Source organism: Pseudonaja textilis, chromosome 4 (genome assembly GCF_049901715.1).
Source record: "Pseudonaja textilis isolate UNSWEBS1 chromosome 4, rPseTex1.2, whole genome shotgun sequence".
In the NCBI taxonomy this organism is placed as follows: Eukaryota; Metazoa; Chordata; class Lepidosauria; order Squamata; family Elapidae; genus Pseudonaja; species Pseudonaja textilis.
In genome coordinates, this window is record NC_141993.1 from 22,140,537 (window position 1) to 22,159,527 (window position 18,991).

The following is an 18,991-nucleotide window of genomic DNA, read 5'->3' on the forward strand; positions in this document are numbered from 1 at the left end:
CAGGCATGTGGCCAACTGGGCTTCAGTTTTGTTACTCTGTCACACACACATGCATGGGCATGCACGCACATTCCACTTTGGGCACTCTGTGCTAAAAGGTTCACCATCACTATCCTAGAGAATACGCCTCACCCTTCCTCCTTAAAGAACACTCATAAATTGTCCGACAATTTAATCTTAGAAACTTTGACAAACATCAGAACTTGGCTGAATTTCAAGTCTTGTTTGATTTTCTAAAATGGCCTATTTAGGAGGCAGGTGAATCCCAGCTGTTTTCAGGAGCACTAAATATTGCTTTGGGGTTACTTTGACTGAAGGTGAATCTATTTGTAAAATTTAAAAAAAGAGCTTTTCTACCAGCTTGAGATTTATATCTATTTATAGTATTTACATTCCAATACAAAGATACGATACATAAATTATGTGCCAGAATTGGAGAAATTATGCCAATTTATCCCCAGTCCTGGAGGGGATTTTTTTTTTTTTTGGAGAGCAAAGAATTGCACATAAAATTCTCTTCATATACAGGCCAGTAGACATCAGTAATCGGTCACTTGTCCCAATGAAGACAAAATCAGTAAAAAATAACTTCGAAGGTCAACTTTCCTTTCAACAGGCTACAAAAGGCAGTAAGTTACAATGCTCAGGATTTGCATTTGTGTGGTTATTAGCCAACTGGTGAAATCTACTATTTCATTTTTCATAGAAGCTTAGCTTGCACAAACTTTAATACAAAGTGTTCAGGCTGTAGCCCAATAGTTTTTTAGCTGCAGTAAAGGGTATGGGTTTTAGATTTTGTCTGCCTTATCACAGGTCTCAACTCGTCTGCCATTTGTCGAAACGAATGGCCAGTTCCACCACTGTGCAAAACCAGGCTTCATTTTTAACATGATTTATTATGTAAACCACCATTGCTTTAAGTCGTGCTAATACAGAGGCACCACATCTTTACATAATATGCAAACTGGAATATTAAGACTTTCAGGCCAGGTATTGCTTGCCGATTTACAAGACTCCAACACCACACATCTCCAGTCTAAGTTAACCTGACTTTCAGAATTGTGTTGAATTGTTGAACTCCCATATTGCACACTGGAGTTAAATCAATGAAGCCTTTCCTAATCAAACATAAGATCACCAGGTAAGGCATATTTAAAAGATTTTATTAAACTTGCCAAACAATTCTCACGTTCAATATAATAAAACCAGTGTGTATAACGCATGTCAGAATAGACACCATGCAGCACTTTGGGGAAAATTAAAATTCCATACAGTGTACAGTTAAGTGCCACACCCAAGAATTTACAGACACAGTAATTTACTGCAATTAGTCACTTGAAAAATAGTTTCTGAAAGAAACATGCCTTGTACTCCATTTGCAGAGAGGGGAAAATGCCAGAGGACTTTGGGGTAAACTCTGAAAAAATAATGTCAGTCTTTTAAGATTTTTTTCTGTAACGAGAGTCCCCCTAAGTCCATCAGGATTAGAAGAAAGCAAACACTGCTAATGTCTCTGACAAGTATGTAATCTTGAAGAATTGCTAATAGTGTGGTCTTTTTGCAGCCGGCAGGTCAGTCCATCCCCACAGTAACACCGCTGGAAGAGTTCTAAACCATGGGAGCCTTTTTTGTGGTGCTTTGTACACACCTGACCTTCCTTAAGGACAGGTTTGCAAATCTTGGACCAGAAGTGACGGGCGCAACAGAGTCCTTCAGCGCAGTCCGAAGAGCGGAGACATGCAGCACCTTCTTGGCCTAAGGGGAGAGAGAGAGAGAGAGAGAGTTGAGAATACAGAAGATTCATTCACAGTCTCATTTTGTACTGAGGTAATTTGAAAAGCTTCTCTAACTTGATGTGGAATGAGACAACTCATCACAGCCAACTCACTGCGGGACACCCAAAGGTGCTTTTTTTTTTTTTCTTCCAAAGAGGCAAATTGACTTTCTGGTTTTTCTTTGAGAAGATGTTTTGCTTCTCCTCCAAGAAGCTTCTTCAGCTCTGGCGATATTTTAATGTTTAGTCATTCACATTTAATTCTGTCCCTTCTTTTTTCAACCTTGTTTTAATGATTCTATTCTGCCATTTCTTTGATAATTAGTGTAACTTAGTCTCGCAGTGAGTTGTCCTAAGACAAGCTGGCTGTGGTGAGTTGTGCATGGCGAATTGTCATAGACCCAACCCTGATGCTCTTCCCATTGCCATTCCAGCAGCCTAGCAAGGAAGGGCAACGCACTTGGGAAGCACAAAGATGGAGAAGGCCGAGGTAATCTAATAGATTTGGCTTCATTTGAGAGGAACTGAGTTGCTACTATTGGCATCTACTATTGGCATCAACCACAAGGGGGAAATAACTAGTGTGCCTGCTGTACATGTGATCAAACTATATGTACCTGTAACACCCTTTGGTCCCGTGCCAAATACTTAAGCTCTCCTAGTTTTAGGAGAAGTGATCTACTCCGTGGTGGCGCAGTGGTTAGAATGCAGTACTGCAGGCTAACTCACTACTCAGGAGTTTGATTCTGAGCAACTCAAGGTTGACTCAGCCTTCCATCCTTCCAAGGTCAGTAAAATGAGGACCCAAAATTGTTGGGGGCAATATGTGGACTCTTTAAACCGCTGAGAGAGGGCTGTAAAGCACCGTGAAGCGGTATGTAAGTCCAAGTGCCATTGCTATTCATACTAAATTGTTCACTGCAAGGAACAATTAGAACATTGGAAAAGCAACCCATAGAGCTATGCAAATAAAATGCTGACAAAAGCAAAGAGACATTGAAAACCAACCCAAATAACTAAAGCTCACCTAAGTGTAGGAGTTTGAAGAGGAGACTAAAAAGCATATCCACAGAGTTCTTAAAAGTCTTTCTACCAGTACAGGTAGCCCTTGATTTGCAATAGTTTGTTCAGTGACCATTTGAAGTTACAGCGCTGGGGGAAAAAAGTGACTTTTTTTCACACTTAGGACCATTGCAACATCCATGTGCTCACCTGATCAACATTCAGATGCTTGGCAAGTGATTCATATTTATAAAGGTTGCAGTCACATGATCACCTTTTGCAACCATCTGACAAGCAAAGTCAATGGGGAAGCCAGATTTGCTTTAAAATGTGTTGCTAACTCAACTACTGCAGTGATTTTACTTACCAAACATGAAAAGAAAGGTCCTAAAATGGCACAAAGCTCATTTGTCTCACCTAGCCACAGAAATTTTGGGCTCAATTGTGGTTCAGGCAAGGAGTACCTGTATTATTTTCCCCCTCTAACACAGGGGGTCTCCAGCCTTGGCAACTTTAAGCCTGGAGGACTTCAACTCCCAGAATTCCCCAGCCAGCTTTGCAGGTTGGAGACCCCTGCTCTAACAGCTGGTGTCTTATGTACTCCAAGTTCACTTGCATCAACCCAAAATCAAGCACAGCAATGGTTTCTCAGCAATGAAACAAACATGTACATGCTTTCGTTGTATCCCACAAATTCTGTAAAGATGTGTGATATTTTGTGTTGTCTTTTAAAAATAGTTCTAATTCTTTTATTACTCGTCCAGTATATCCCTTTTCTTTCAGAATTTGTGGGTCTGGCACACTCACCATGTTGGAAAGGGGACTTCTTGCCAACAGAGAGTTTAATAATCCAAAAAAATCTACGATTGCGCTGAAATGGATAAACTTACTCTAAAATTAAAGGAAAAGGAAGACTCAAAGTGTGGGAAAACTGGTACAAATGGATAAATGACAGAAATAAGCGAACAAATAAATAAGGAATAGTCTAAAAAGATAAATGTGAGAATAACCAGAAATATGAAATATGTATTAGAATAATAAAGATGTAAGCACCATCAAAATAATTTGTAATGTTTATGTTTTTGATACTATTTTCCATTTTAACGAGTTGTATTGTTTTTTTGTATATATTCTTTAATGTTTAATAAAGGTTTTTTAAATAAAAAAGAAAAAGAAATAAACATTACACAATTGTTTATTCTTTTCTGGATTTCAGAGCAGTGCATTATTGGCCTTACCTTTTATGTGGTACATTTGGGATGAAGTCGTGGTCCTTTTCAGATGGGAGTCCAAAGTACCATGGTCAAAATTTTCTATGATGTCTTCAAACCTTCCAGGGTGAAAAAGGTCAAATTCTACACACATTCCTGACGAGGGAGGAAAACAATCATGAACACCAGTCAACTTCCCAAGAATTAAAAGAAATGCTAATATTCTGGACATTGGCTATTCGGATGCTAGAGGACTGCAGATTAACCACTGAGGCAGAAACTATCTATTGATCACAGAGAAGAGTCATTCTGAATCCAAACCATGTAAATAAATATATGACTTGGTGCAGATCTCTTTTTGGTTAGGTTTTCTGTTAATATAGGAATTTCCTTCAGCATTGGAGCCTGAATGAGTAGTAGCAAAGAATGTATCCAAGCACTAATGTTATCTTCTCATTAGATCCTTTCAAAGCTTGACTTGAGATAATAGCCTTAGAAAAAGTGTCTAGCTTAATAATATGTTGCAGGTAAAATATCCAGGTTCTCTTTGGAGTTTTATTAAATTTGAACAGCCCATGATGAGAAAAAAAAAGAGGCTAGTTAAGATATTCTTTGGCTACTTGGCTCATGCAGAAAAAAAGAGATTATTGAACTGTATGCATTAATCCGTCTGCAGGGACATTTAATGTTTGCTTCTTTAAAAAGCCATTCCTAAACAAGGCAAAATAACATGCCTTGTTCCTTGCACAATCCCATTCCAGAATATGGAATATACACCTTATATGTAAAGAGAAGCAACCTGGAATTCAGGACAAACTTCCTAACAGTGAGGACAATTAACCAGTGGAACAGCTTGCCTCCAGAAGTTGCAGGGGCTTCATCAACGGAAGTTTTTAGGACAGATAGCCACTTGTCTGAAAGGGTATAGGCCAGGGTGTCCTGCTTGAGCAAGGGGTTGGACTCCAAGGTCCCTTCCAGCTCTACTCTGATGAAATAGATTTCCCTTATTCCAAAAGTAAGGATACTTAGAGTTTACAACAGGGGTGTCCAACCTTGGCAACTTTAAGACTTGTGGACTTCAACTCCCAGAATTCCTCAGCCAGCAAAGCTGAGGAATTCTGGGAGTTGAAGGCTGAGGAATTCTGGGAGTTGAAGTCCACAAGTCAAAGTTGTCAAGGTTGGACACCCCTGGTTTACAACCTAATCCCTTTTGGGTTTGGCCAATTATCCCTTGGCCTTTAAACATAACAAATACACAAAACTCTTCACGAATGATGGATGCCAGAGGGAGCCTTTACCACAAATTCTATGGGACTACTATGCAATCCACTATGGGTGACCTCAAAAAATACCAAACCCTGCTAGGTTAGAACCTGAGTTCAAGACTCCTCCCTCACCCCCCAGGAGTGGAAACCAGGCTGGGAATCCCAGAAGAACGACTGGCAAGTCCGTTTCATCACAGGAGGTGCTACCAAGCACTACAACTTGGAGGTGTCCAGGTGAGGCCTGAGAGATGAGCAAAACAATCTCCACCCCCCTCCAGCACCCACAAAAAGCCTTCTCAAAAGAACCAAAGACAATCCTTCAGACCAGGGGTCTCCAACCTTGGCAACTTTAAGACTTGTGGACTTCAACTGCTACCCTCAATTAATGCTATAGAGCACTGCACACCAGAACAATTAAACACAAGTGCAGTTTTCTTCCCAAATGCCATCACTCTGCTAAAGAAAAAGTTCCGTCAACACTGTCCAGCTATTTACAAAGTCTGCATTACTACTACTAACCTTCTCATCACTCCCCATCCCATCCCCTCCCACTTGTGACTGCAAGACTAACTTTGTCACTTGTATCCTTATGATTTATATGGACTGTTTCCTTGTATGATTTGATTGCTTATTGTACCCTATGACCAGAGGTGGTATTCAGCAGGTTCTAGAGAACCTGTAGCAAAAATTTTGAGTAGTTTGGAGAACTGGCAAATACTGAATGGCCCCTCCCCCATCTGGGTCTTCTTTTGCCATGCATAGGAGAATGGAAAGCAGGTTAGTGGGGTGGGGAGGGAATGGGGATTTTGCAGTAACCTTCCCTGCCACACCCACCAAGCCATACTCACAGGTAGTAAAAAAAAATTGAATCCTACCACTGCCCATGACTATTAAGTGTTGTACCGGATGATTCTTGAAGAATATATCTTTTTTTATTTACACTGAGAGCATTTGCACCAAACACAAATTCCTTGTGTGTCCAACCACACTCGACCAATAAAAGAATTCTATTCTATTCTACTCCCAGAATTCCTCACCCAGCAAAGCCCGCTGAGGAATTCTGGGAGTCGAAGTCCACAAATCTTAAAAAGTTGTCAAGGTTGGAGACCCCAGCTTCGGACGGCTGGGGAATTTCCTCTCTCAGACGGACTTTTTTTTAAAAAAAGTTTCTACGATAGGCTCCGCGCTTGCTCCCCACTTCCTCGGACCCCTAGAAGACGCACCGTTGTTGCAAAAGTTGCCCGAGCAGCACATGGCGTCGCGGAAACAGCGCTTGCGGCGTTTGCGGCAGGTCAGACAAACCAGCCCTCCTCCTCCTCCTCCTCCGGAGATGGCCCCCCGGGCAGGGGTGGAGCAAAACTCTTCGGCGTTGCAATCCTCGTCCGCGTCACACAAGGCGAGCTGCGGGGGCGGGGGCAAGAAGAAGCGGAGGGGCAGGTGAGACCCAAGCCATGGGTGACCCCACCCACACGGCCCATTGCCTCCGTCTCTTCCCCCCCCCCAACAAGCTTGTTTCCCCCCCCAACACACCTCCGCTGCCCTTACCTTCTGCGAATCGCCGGCGCGGCTTTTATTGCTTCCGTCGTACATTGCCCCGCTCCCGCCGCTAAGCGAGGAGCCACCGGCCGGCGGGTTCTTGATGGAGTTGGAGGCCAGCGCGTTGGCATGGAAAGGGACGGCGGCGGCGGCGGGGGTCCCAAACCAGGCGGAGAAGCAGAGCGCCGCGGCCACGGCCGTCCACGCCCGGCAGGCTCCACGCCCACGCTGCGCCAGCATCTTCGCCAGGCGACCCGACCGAAGCAACCTTGGAGTAGGAGTAGGAGTAGGAGTAGGCAGGCAGGCGGTGCGCGATTTTTTTTTTTTTCCCCCTCCCGGGAGTATCCTTTTCAGGGACTCTGCAACGAAGTGTAGACTCGCCGCTTGGTGCCTTTGGCGCTGCTTTTATAGGCTCCACGCCTTTCGGATTCCCGCCTCTCCAAGCGGGGGGAGGAGGGAGGAGGAGGAGGAGGGCGCGCAGGGTAAGCAAGGGTGGGGTTATAAAACGTGAGGAAGGGGGTGGGGAGGTTTTGGAAAGGTTGGAGGCATCTCCGCCAAGTCACGGGCTCATTCTCCATCTGCATTGAAATTAAGACCCAGGCCAACTCTTTTGAAGACAGCAAAGCCCACATTTTGGACAGAGCAAAGGGGGTCGCTGGTTTGAAAGAGGGGTGAAAGAGGCCATGTAGGTCAGAATGGACCAGCCCTCTCTCAACAGAGAATTGCTAGAGGATACGACACCCTTTATCTTCTCCAACCCTTTCAACAGTTTTAAGAAGGCTCCGCACCATGTGCTTCCCCCTCAGGTGATCCTGAGGTAAACCTCCAGCGGCCTTAACGACCCCCCCCCAAGGATGCAAACGTCCAGCTGTCTGCAAGGAGTATCAACCCTTCTGTTCCCCACCATCCAGTCAGAGCTAAAGGAAGCTCCTTGGATGAGAAGCGAAACGACTTCAAAGGAAAAAAAAATCAAGAAAGGCCAGTTGTTGCCTAAAGCACTTTGGGGACCGGCTCTTTGGCCTTCAAGATGGGTGGGGGGGCAGGAATGTCTATTTATTGCCAATAAATGGTTTTCCAAACCGTTGGGCGCGATTGCATTAACATCGGCATCACAGGTGGTTTCCGTGGGAAAGGAGCCCCCGCTTCGATTTCCCCCACTCGCATTTAGGGGCGGCTCTGTCCTACCCGCTGTTGCTTCAGTCGCCCCCACAGGAAGAGACCCGGAGAACCGGAGCAAAAGCCCTTCTGCCTCCTTCTCTTTGGGCCACCAATCGCGGTCGGAGTCCTCTAGGAGTTGGATGGGGGAGAACCAGGCGCCTATAAGGCGTTAAAAGAGACACTAGGCTTTGGGGGGGTCAGGCGGTCTTTGGCCTTTGCCATTCGTGCAGTTCCGTCCTAAAGTGGGTTTATGCCAAAATTCAAGCCGGTTCAATAAAAGGATAATTAATCTCGCCCCCGCCCCCCCACAAGCCCTGATAGATCTGCTCTCGGAAGAGCCTAAAGGGGTTTGAATGGGCTCCGTTACTGTATCTTTTACTCATTAAAAAAAAGTAAAGTTGGACGGGCTCTCCCTACTATATTTTATTCCAAAAATACTGCATTGGAGGAGAGGGGGAGCAAACACAGCATGAACACCTTTGACAAGACAATCTGTAGGTTTGTGGATTGCGGCTCTTAAAAGTCTTCAGGCGGGGAGACTGAAAGCCCCTTCCCCGTTTTCCCGGCTTTCTTTTTAAAACCTCTATTTTTAGTTGCAGAATGTCGTCGTCGTCGAAACGGGGCTGGGAATGGGTAACAGCTGGGTGTTTGCATGGATCCGCCTGGTTTCCAACCGAGGCCTCCGACGTCCTCCCCCCCCACCCCCAAAAGGGGCGCGATTTCCAATAACCCCAAGAAGGGAACTGGCTGGCAGGGGCGGCATGTCCTAAATAATGGCCCTTTTGAGGCGCTGGCTTCGGAGGAAAGGCGAGAGACCGCCGTTTGGCAATCGCCGGTTAAAAGAAAGGGGCGAGCGGCTCTGTGGGATTTTGCAAAAGGGACGGAGGCGCGCGGTTTAACTCTCTCTCTCTCTAACTCTCTCACACTCTAACTCTAACTCTCTCTGAACTTTTGGGTTAATTTTCCAGCCTCCTCGTAAGGGGGTTTCAATTGGGCAGCGCTGGTTGAACCACCCAGGGGAAGAGATCAAAAGCCCAAGACGAATCTCTGAGCCAAATCCTCGTCGCCCTTTCAAAGCCTTCTCCGAACAGATGGCTTGATGGGCTGAGCTCGATAAGAAGTCCTTTCTTGATCCTCAACCTCGGTTGGAGTTGTTAATTGAGCCTAGTCTTGGGTCTACATCTGATAACTCAGGTTGGCTTGATCGCGAGTTCAAAGGCAAGCAAGCCAACTGGCAAATAACCTGGGGAGGGGGATCCATAAACCCCTTACCATGTGGTTCTTCAAGATGAATTCATCTTCAGATGAATTCTGCTCAAGGGTTTACATTGAGGAAAACCTGTACTGTAGTTCTCAACAAGTAAATGTAAGCTACAGCCGTGCTCCCAACCAGACGTACATCTACTGAATCGAAGTAGAATACAGCTGGAAGGGATCTTGGAAGTCTTCTACTCCAGCAGAAGAACCTCTATACTATCTCAAGACAAGCGACTGTCCAGTCTCCTCTTAAACAATTCAATAGGTTTTATTCCTAAGTAAATACATAGGGATTTAAATACTAAGTTAAGTAAGGATAGACTGGATTTCCTTCACCTATTGGAAACTTGATTTAGGAAAGCAAAAAAAACCTGAAACTTTTTTTTTACAGGTGAGAACTGTCAGATCAAATGGGAGTGACCAATAGATTTGATTTCATAGGGTTCCATGGGTGGCGGAGGAAAAATATTTCAATATAGTGATCATTTAACGAAAGTAGTTAATATTTTATTTTTGTCTTACACCTTTTTCATAACATGCTTCCCAAAACTAATGCCTAAAATGCCCAAACTAGAGGCATTCTGACTCATCAAGGGAGTACTTGCTTTAGGGGGGGGTATAAGTAGCTTCAGGATTAGCCTCTGGTGAGCCACAGAGATCAAGAGGAAGCAATTTGCTCCTGGCTAATCAGTATTGCAGGCATCATTATTACAAGGGAGTCACAGAGCAGGTATAATAAGCACTTGGAAGCACTGGAATATTTGGGAGCACAATACAACCCCTAGTATTGGTAAGTTGCTTGGGATAATGGGACACGAAGCCCAAAATATCTGAAAGGCATTTTGTTGCTCTAACTGCACGGTTGGTAATTATTAAGGAATATTTTTAAAGTTAAATTCAGATGAGTCACTTTCTCCGGCTTCTTCATTTACTCACATGTAACAAAACTAACTGGTGGAACTGGGTGTTGAGATTGTATAACTGGAACTTCTTACTAAAGGAATCTAAACACAGGTGGTTGTTTAGCCTTGACTTCCGCCACTGAGAACTCACCATCAAGTCATGGTTAGTATTGTTAGAAAGTTTATTCTACTATTCAGTCAAAATCGGCTTTCCTGTGATTTAAATCCAATATTCCCTATTCTGCATTCTAGAACAATGGAGAACAAGCCTTGACCTGCTCTAGGATATCCTTCTAGGGATTTGAAGAATGACATCACATCCTTCTTAATCTCCTCAAGTTGAACCATTCTCAATTTCTTCATTCTCTCCTCATAGGACTTAATTTCTAATCCTGTGGTTTTCAGTTTCATCATGATACGGCACTAAATATATCTCTAGGAACACAAACACACATGAGATGATTCAAGGTTGAGGTGCAAATAGGCACGTTGCTTTTCTTTCAGATTTGGAAGAAACTCTTACCAGTGGTGAAGCTGGCCATATTTCATTTCATTTCATATTTCTTATTCCATTATTTCCATTCCATTCCATTCCATTCCATTCCATTCCATTCCATCCATCCATCCATATCTAAGCTTAAATTGTTTCTCTCTTTCTGCTGTCTCACCACTATGTGAACGTTGGCTTTCTATTTTTCAGGAAAGCATCTATCTAGGCAATCTTTTGATACATACAAAAATCAAGCCAGGGTTACTTCTTACAACATTCTATAGTAGCAAAAATTAGATTTTTGTGAAGAGCAGGATAGGATGGATATGACACTATTGAACTTGCATAGTGGAGACTGAGAATACTGAAGGATACCATGGGCAACCTAGAAAACATACCAATGGATTGTTGGTTAAACCCGTTAACTCAGATTTTTCCTTTAAGGCACAAGTTCAAATTATCTTTCTTTGGATATATTGCGGAGAAGGCTCTAAACCAGAGGTCCCCAAACTTGGCAACTTTAAAACTTGTGGACTTCAACTCCCAGAATTCTCCAGCCAGCATAGCTGAAGTCCACAAGTCTTAAAGTTGCCAAGTTTGGGGACCCTTGATCTAAAGCTTAGAAAGTTTGAAAAGAGAGGGGGGGGAGAAGAAGAAGAAGAGGAGGAGGAGGAGGAGGAAGAAGAAGAGGAAATGAAGGAGGAAGTGGAGGAGGAAGAGGAGGAGGAAAAAGAAGGAAGAGGAAGAGGGAAGAAGGAAGAAGAAAAGAAGGCAACCAGCAACAAAAGAGGGGTGACTGGAAGCATTCGAAGTACAGCTAGCCCTCGGCTTACAACTGTTCGTTTAGTGACCGTTGAAGCGAAAGAGAGAAGAAAGCGTCCAAGGGCCAGTGCAGGAGGCCAGCATCGCTGCCTATAGAGAAGGGAGAGAAAAAGAAAAACTCGCCATTGGGTGGATTCCCAACCCAAGCTCCACCCAATTGCTCCAAAGTGACGAAGGGAAGACCGCCGCCTTGGGCTCCTCCGCGCTGTGTTTTCTCAAGCCGAAGCCGGGCCAACGACCCCGGGTCAAATGAAGCTGGCTGGGGCTTCTCTTTGAAGCGTGGAGGTTAGAAAAACAAAGTCCCCACGATTCCAGGCTTTCATCACCCGTTGGGCGGCATCTGCAAATAAGACTCTCCCCTTGCTTCTCTCTCTCTCTCTCTCGGATCGCGCCCGCCGCACATCTGGCAGGCGCGGAGAAAGCCCACTCGCGCAGCTCCCCCTGGTGGAGGCTCGGCTATTCGTTGCACCGCGCCCGAGCGTTTGGGGGTATCGGGGGAGCAAGCGTGGCGACAGCCAGGCTCCCGCTTGGAAAGGGTGCGGGGAAGGAGAGCTCGGGGTGGGGGTGGGGAAACCGGGAAGACTTTCTGGATCCTGAAGTTCGTGGCGGGCAGCCGGGACGCTCACTCCCAAACTGTATCTCCCCTCCCTCCCCAATAAAATTTCCTTGGGTTCCCCGGAAAAAAAGGCAGTATTAGAGAGAGAAGGAAGAAGAGAGTGATAGAAGAGAGAGATTATGACAGATATAATTAGAGATGATAGACAGACAGACAGACAGATAGGAGATGGATAGGATAGGATAGAGATAGGATAAAGATAGAGTGAGAGATAGAGAGACAGAGAGATATGAGATGAGATGAGATGAGAGATAGATAGATAGATGATAGATAGATAAAGATAGATGATAGACAGATGATAGATAGATGATAAATAGGTAGATAGGTAGATAGATAGATAGATAGATAGATAGATAGATAGATAGATAGAAGATGAATGGATGAATAGGATAGGATAGAGATAGATAGGTTAGAAATAGAGTGACAGATAGAGAGACAGGAGATAAATAGGAGATGAGATAGATGATAGATAGATGATAAATAGAGATAAATAGACAGAGAGAGAGATAGGAGATAGGAAATTAGATAGATGATAGATAAATGATAGATAGATAGGATATATAGCTAGATAGGAGATAGATCAGACCAACAGACAGATGATAGAACAAGAAGTCTAGAAATTAGCTCACCTTGAGCGAGATTGGAGTTCCATTTATTTGTAAATGCATCTACCTACTTTTTGCCAACCTTGACTTACCCCGATTTGGGCTATTCTCATTTAATAGAGAAAGTGTATATAAGAACATCTGGTTGAGTAAGTTTGCTGTACATTATGAGCAGCCTATCTGTGAAATGCTTGCAGTTTTACACAGGAGTGGACTGTCTCTGAGGCTGAGCATTCACCAACTAATAGCATTGTTATTCCCTTTATGAAAGCACAGTTGCCTAGATGCCTCCGGAAAAATCATGATAAAATCTAATGTTTTCAGTGGGTTGCTGTTACTAACTGATATACAATCATAGACCAAAGAATCAGAGACTTCTTTCTTGAACAGCAAGGCAAACTGGTTGTTTGGATTAGTTAAGGTATTTCCCCAATACAGTTAATTAAGTGAAGTTTGTTTGAGCCTGTGAAATACCTGCATTTTGAATATATTTAGTTATGTATAGTCCCAGATCAACTGAAGACAGATACAAAATGTAAACAACCTCCCCTGTAACATTAATGAAGCACATAGTAAAAAATGAGGGCATACATTCACAGATTTCTGCAAGTCATATCTATTTTATGTAGCCATTTATTAGATTTTTAGTTCCTTTTATTATTTTATAAGTAACTAAAGGCAGTTTTGTCTTATTTTCCACACAAGAACCTTGTGTGGTGGATTGGGCTGAGATAGAGTGACTGATTCAAGGTCAGCTTTGGGGCCTAAAATGGGACTAGAATTCACAGCCTCCTACTTTCTACATCAGCACCTTAACCACTGAATCAAACTAGCTAACTTTATATATAGTGGGGCATTTTCTCCCCCTGAAACTTGGCTATCTCTGATTTTAGCTAAACCTTTTGTTTAAGGGTAGAAAGTTTAAAGCCTTGGTTGTCTGAATGCTACTGGATAGATTTTCTTCATCCCCCAAGGAAGCAAATTAATTGATCAGACCTCTGGTCTTCATCCAAGCTTTTAGCAAAGAAAAGAGAGATTATATCTGATCTGTTATACTTTTCATCTTTATGTGTCCAAAGTAGAATAATTTGAGCCTGGTCATTTGTGCCTTGAGTGAGATTTCTGGGTTCAATGAACAATTTGTTTCTCAGCTGTCCATGATACCTTCAGGAGTCTTCTCCAACACCTAAGTTCAAAGGTGTTAATCAGTGGTGGGATTCAAATTTACCAGTTCTGTGGACTTGGCTTGGTGGGGAAGGATACTGTAAAATTTCCATTCAGAGGTGATATTTGCCAGTTCTCTGAACTACTCAAAATTTCTACTACTGATTCTCCAGAATTGGTCAGAACCTGTTGAATACCACCTCTGGCGTTAATACTCTTCCTGTTCTGCATCAGTTAGTTGCTCCAAAACCCATGTTTCCTTCTGGCATAGTTCAATAATGCTCTCTCATCTTTGGGGAGATTTTGATTCATTACAGTAGCAATAAAACCTAATATATTGATAGTCAGGGCTGTTCCATCAAGCCTTATGTTTCTCTTGTACAGGGTCAAGTTGTTTAATTCATTCCAATTCTTTTGAAAAAAAATTCACCATTCCTAGGAAATGTAGGCAATTCATTTTACTGATTTCCTTCACTCAGGGAAGATAAAAGTATCATTAAGCTTATCTTCCATATGAAAAGGGTTTTCAAAGCAGAAAGACTGAACAATAAAATTCCATAAAATTTCACTACTACTCATTTCATGAAAACAATACAGACTGCCAATGTCAATTCCCTGTAAGAGCTGGGGGCCTGGATTTTAGAACAGAACTCTTTAATTATATAATTAGAATTAGCTGACTCTACAGGTATTTTTATAGCTACAATGCTCTCAGGTCCGGCAAAAAGTGAATACTTGCTGAGGCCAGAAAGTAGATAGGAACTGAAAATTGAGGCAGTGTCAGAATTTGTAGAAAATGTCTTGCCGTAGCTTAACATAATAATAATAAAAACTTGCTATGTTATGAACTGGATTTGTGGCCTTTTTCCTTTTCAAAGAAAAAAAGTCTGCATTTGCTGCTTTCAGAAGGGTATGAGGTACCTCATGCCCATTTGCAATGGCAAAGCAATCCTTATCATAAAAATTATTTCATTTGCACATCTTTTTTGTTATTATGATATAAATCAGTGACACATTGTCTACTCCTCACCTAAATGCCTGTCATTAACCTGGCTATCATATAATGCCATCTATTTACATAAGGTGGATAATTAGAAAAGACATGGACTTTCTTTAGAGTAATCCAATATTTGAACCAAACTTCCCTATGAAGGTCATGTGGTGGTGTTTTTAGTTTTCTTAAAACATTTTTTCACATGTCCAGCCATTTCCTTTTTGCATTCCTTTTTAATGTGTTGCTAGTCTTCAGTTTACTGTGATATTATTTGAAAAAAATGATAATCATTCTACAGTAAAATGATATCCTAGGATAAGTCATTTCAAGAGCATTTGACTAAAAGTCCCAAAATGTAATTGAAAAGATAGAACTTTAGGTTGCTTAGTTATTTACATTTCAATTTATGTAGCTACTCTTCTCAAACTGTACTGAAACCTTACTCAATAAAACCACACCTGGAATATTGCATCCACTTAATAAGATCATACTGAAATAATGCATCCACAACATTACAAAAAAGATGGTGAGACTTTGGAAAAAGTGCACAGAAGAGCAACTAAGATGATTAAGGCCCTGGAGACAAAAGCATAAGAAGAACAGTTGTAGGAATTGGGTATGGCTAGTCTAGAGAAAAAGTTTAGGGGGGACATGATTGCAGGATTCCAGTATTTGAGGGTCTGTCACACAGAAGAGGGAGCAGATTATTTTACAAAGCACCAGAGGAGAGAAGCAACCTGGAATTATGGAGAACCTTCCTATCACTGAGAACAATTAACCAGCTTGCCTTCCGAAGTTGTAGGTGTTTCATCACTGGAGGTTTTTAAGAAGAGACTGGACAGATACTTATCTGAAATGGTACCCTGTTCCAGACAGGGTTTGGGCTAGAAGACCTCCAAGGTCCCTTCCAGCTCTATTCCAATTGACCAATTAAAAATGATGACAGTTAACAGCAGTTAAAAAAACCCTGTATAACAAATACATTCATAGTTGACAGCTGAGGTAGAACCTAAACAACCAAGAAATAAATGGGCATCACCAGTGTAGAATTGTACAGACTGTGTCATACACCAAGTTTCAGAAACCTGGTGACACAATCTTCCTTGTAAGGCAATATTAGAATTGCCATGTGTTTTCCGTGGTGAGGTTCCAATGCAGCATCTCAGCGTTCCTCAACCAAGACAGATTTAAGATATGTGAACTTCTATTCCCAGAATTTCTGGCTGGTGAATTCTGGGAGTTGAAGTCCATATGTTTTAAAGTTGCCCAGGTTAAGAAACACTGCATACCCAAATCTTATGGCAGCCATTTGAAGATACCATTCCATGTTCTCCTTTGTGATTGTCATTTGCTTGATATATTTTATATATCTTGAAGTACATGTAGTTATTACAGATGATTTTGTAATGCACGTATTCATCCCTTTATCTATCCATTCATTGTATTTAGAGTCCACTGTCTGTTTTTTGCTTTAAATTGTAATATATAATGAAATAACCATATCTTTGTCCTTTGAATGTATTAACTGTTCCAGTTTCTGGGTTCAGTTTTGTTTGCGGACTGTCCCTTTCCTTTTGTCCATTACTAGTCATTCACAAACCCTGTTTTGAAAACTGACTTTTTCATATATATCATTACTTCACTTTCTATTATTAGCTGACTTAATAGAAAAACAAAACAAGAAGGAAAGCTTAAATATGGTTATTTGAGAGTAAACCTCTTCTAAATGGTTAGTTATTTTTGAAAAATATGCATAGGATCCTATCATGTAACTTTTATAATACTGAACATATGCAAAAGAAATCTACATTAAACCAGCTTTATCAGTTATCTGTAAGTGATTGGCTATTACACAGCATATAAATAGCAATAGCACTAAGACTTATATACCACTTCACAGTGTTTTTACAGCTCTCTCTAAAGGGTTTACCCACCAACAATCTTGGCTCCTCATTTTACTGACCTCGGAAAGATGGAAGGCTGAATCAACCTTGAGAATCAACTTGGTGAGATTTGAATTGCCAAATAGCAGGCAGCCGGCAGGCAGCAGAAGTAGTCTTCAGTACTGCACTCTAACCACTGGGCCACCTCAGCTCTTATAAATAATAGTATTCCATCAGACAATTCACCCCATTGTTTCTAATTCCCATTGAGGTCTTGATTAATTTTGATTATTGGGATTTATTGTCTTCACTGAGACTTATGGTTATACATTTGTAGATAAAGTGGAACCAGCATGATTCTACTGGTAGTTCTCTCAATCCTGTGAAATACTTACGGAGTGAACAAACTATGTTTTAAGATACAATATATTTTTAAGTATACAAGCCAAAATCTTGGCTTAAAGGACAAGAGATCCAAAGCTACAAACTCATAAAAATTCTGAATATGGAATAATCCAATCTGTATAGAATAATCTGATTATCTAAATGTGAAGGAAGCTCCAACAAGAAAAAATAATAATGTTCATCTAGTTATCTAGACTTCTGTAGATCACTTCTGGCAGAGACCAGAGTTCAAAAAACAGAATAAGTACAGGTGGACCTCAACTTACCATCATAATGGAGTCCAAAATGTATGTTGCTAAGTGAGAAATTTGTTAACTGACTTTTGCCCCATTTTACGTCTGTTCTTGCCACATTTGTTAAGCAAATGACTGCAACTGTTAAATTATCAACACCATTGTTAAGTGAATCTGGTTGGTCCATTGTCTTTGCTTGTCAGGTTGCAAAAGGGGATCACATGACCCCAGGATATTGAAACCGTCATAATTGTGAGTCAGTTGTCAAGCATCCGAATGTAAATCAAGTGACCTTGAGGATGCTGCAATGGTCATAAGTGTGAAAAATGGTTGTAAGTCACTTTTTTCCAGTGCCATTTAACTTCAGATCAGTGGTGGGATTCAAATTTTTTTACTACTGGTTCTGTGGGCATGGCTTGGTGGATGTGGCAGGGGAAGGATACTGTACAATCTCCAGTCAGAGGTGATATTTGCTGGTTCTCCAAACTACTCAAAATTTCCAGAACTGGTCAGGACCTGCTGAATACCACCGCTGCTTCAAATGTTCACTAAGTTGAGGACTACCTGTCATGGAGCCAATTCCCCTCAAATATGACATATGGACGACACCATTCAAAAGTAAAGTTTTTTTTTATTTCAACTCTATAAAGTATACAACAGGCACTCGGCAATTACAGCTGCAGGGAAAATACAGAGCAAAACAAAAGCAGTTAACTTCATGATAAAAAGGTTTTTTTTTTTTTTCAGTCTACATCAAAAGAGTGCAACTGGTCAAAGACCACTTGATGAAAGTGTATTCTTCGACAAACAAAACTTAACTCCTCCTTATTCGTGTAGAATCCTTATGGAGAAGAAAAAGAGCCATCAGGATTATAAAGGAAACCACCGTGTGTAAAAACATCATACATTGGAATTAAGTACATTAGTTAGGCAACTCTGAATCAAATTTCTCTTTGCAATGAAAGCCTGAAACGTCAAAAGTCCCAGGGCTTGGAGCAGACTGTTCACAGAGAAGAGGATGAGGCTTTCAGTGTATCACTTTCTAGATATACTACTGAAAAGGTGTCTCAGAAACAGTTTGCATATACATGAAATTATAGGGTTGCTTTCAGATTTAAGCCAGCTTTGCGTATACCATTAACAATGGAAGATACAACTTCTCTAAGTCCCATTGATGGGAATGGGTTTACTCTAAAGGTAACTAGGTCTGGAACCAACCCAGAGAAAGCACGGGCCCTGTTTTGTTCAGTGGTGCAACAAGATTCGTTCCTTTTTATTTTATTTTTTTCAGTCAATGATTTTTTTTCCAATCAGAGGGATTTTTCTTTCCTTTCCCCACCCCTCCCCCGTTTTTGCTACGATGTCAATTTTATGTCTAATCTGCCCAATTGGAATATTATTTTTTAAAAAATTTTTTTATTTTTACTATGGAATCTATTACAAAATGTGGCATGTCTGAAGTTTTACCGCACTACTGTTTTAAAATTTGCACACCTTAGCAAAACAGGAATGCCTGTATACAGACTGATAGTATGTCATATATTAATTTGACCTGCACGTACATTTATACATTTCACAGAAATGATGCTGTATCTCATTAACAGATACACAGCTCTGGTACATTTATAACAGAAATAAGAGAACGACGTCATCATTTCTGTAGTTCATCAATAT

The 18,991-nt window shown here is 41.6% G+C and overlaps 1 protein-coding gene across 1 annotated transcript; it reads right to left on the reverse strand.

The window, feature by feature from the left end:
• Window positions 1–1,146: 1,146 nt before the first annotated feature.
• Window positions 1,147–7,228, reverse strand: DKK1 (dickkopf Wnt signaling pathway inhibitor 1). The gene is made up of 4 exons (XM_026719919.2): window positions 6,798–7,228; window positions 6,476–6,653; window positions 4,015–4,143; window positions 1,147–1,755 (listed from the first exon to the last, which is right to left on the reverse strand). Exons 1-4 carry the CDS (start codon window positions 7,026–7,028, stop codon window positions 1,505–1,507), a joined length of 789 nt encoding a protein of 262 aa, XP_026575704.2. The 5' UTR covers window positions 7,029–7,228; the 3' UTR covers window positions 1,147–1,504.
• Between the last annotated feature and the right edge of the window lie 11,763 nt (window positions 7,229–18,991).

Bases quoted from the DNA above. Each gene is read 5' to 3' on its own strand.
- DKK1 (XM_026719919.2), bottom strand. From the start codon at position 7,028: ATGCTGGCGCAGCGTGGGCGTGGAGCCTGCCGGGCGTGGACGGCCGTG. The intron at 6,654-6,797 runs GTAAGGGCAGCG...CCGCCCCCGCAG, and splicing joins GCGCCGGCGATTCGCAGAAG to CTCGCCTTGTGTGACGCGGA. The intron at 1,756-4,014 runs GTAAGGCCAATA...CTCTCCCCTTAG, and splicing joins CCAAATGTACCACATAAAAG to GCCAAGAAGGTGCTGCATGT.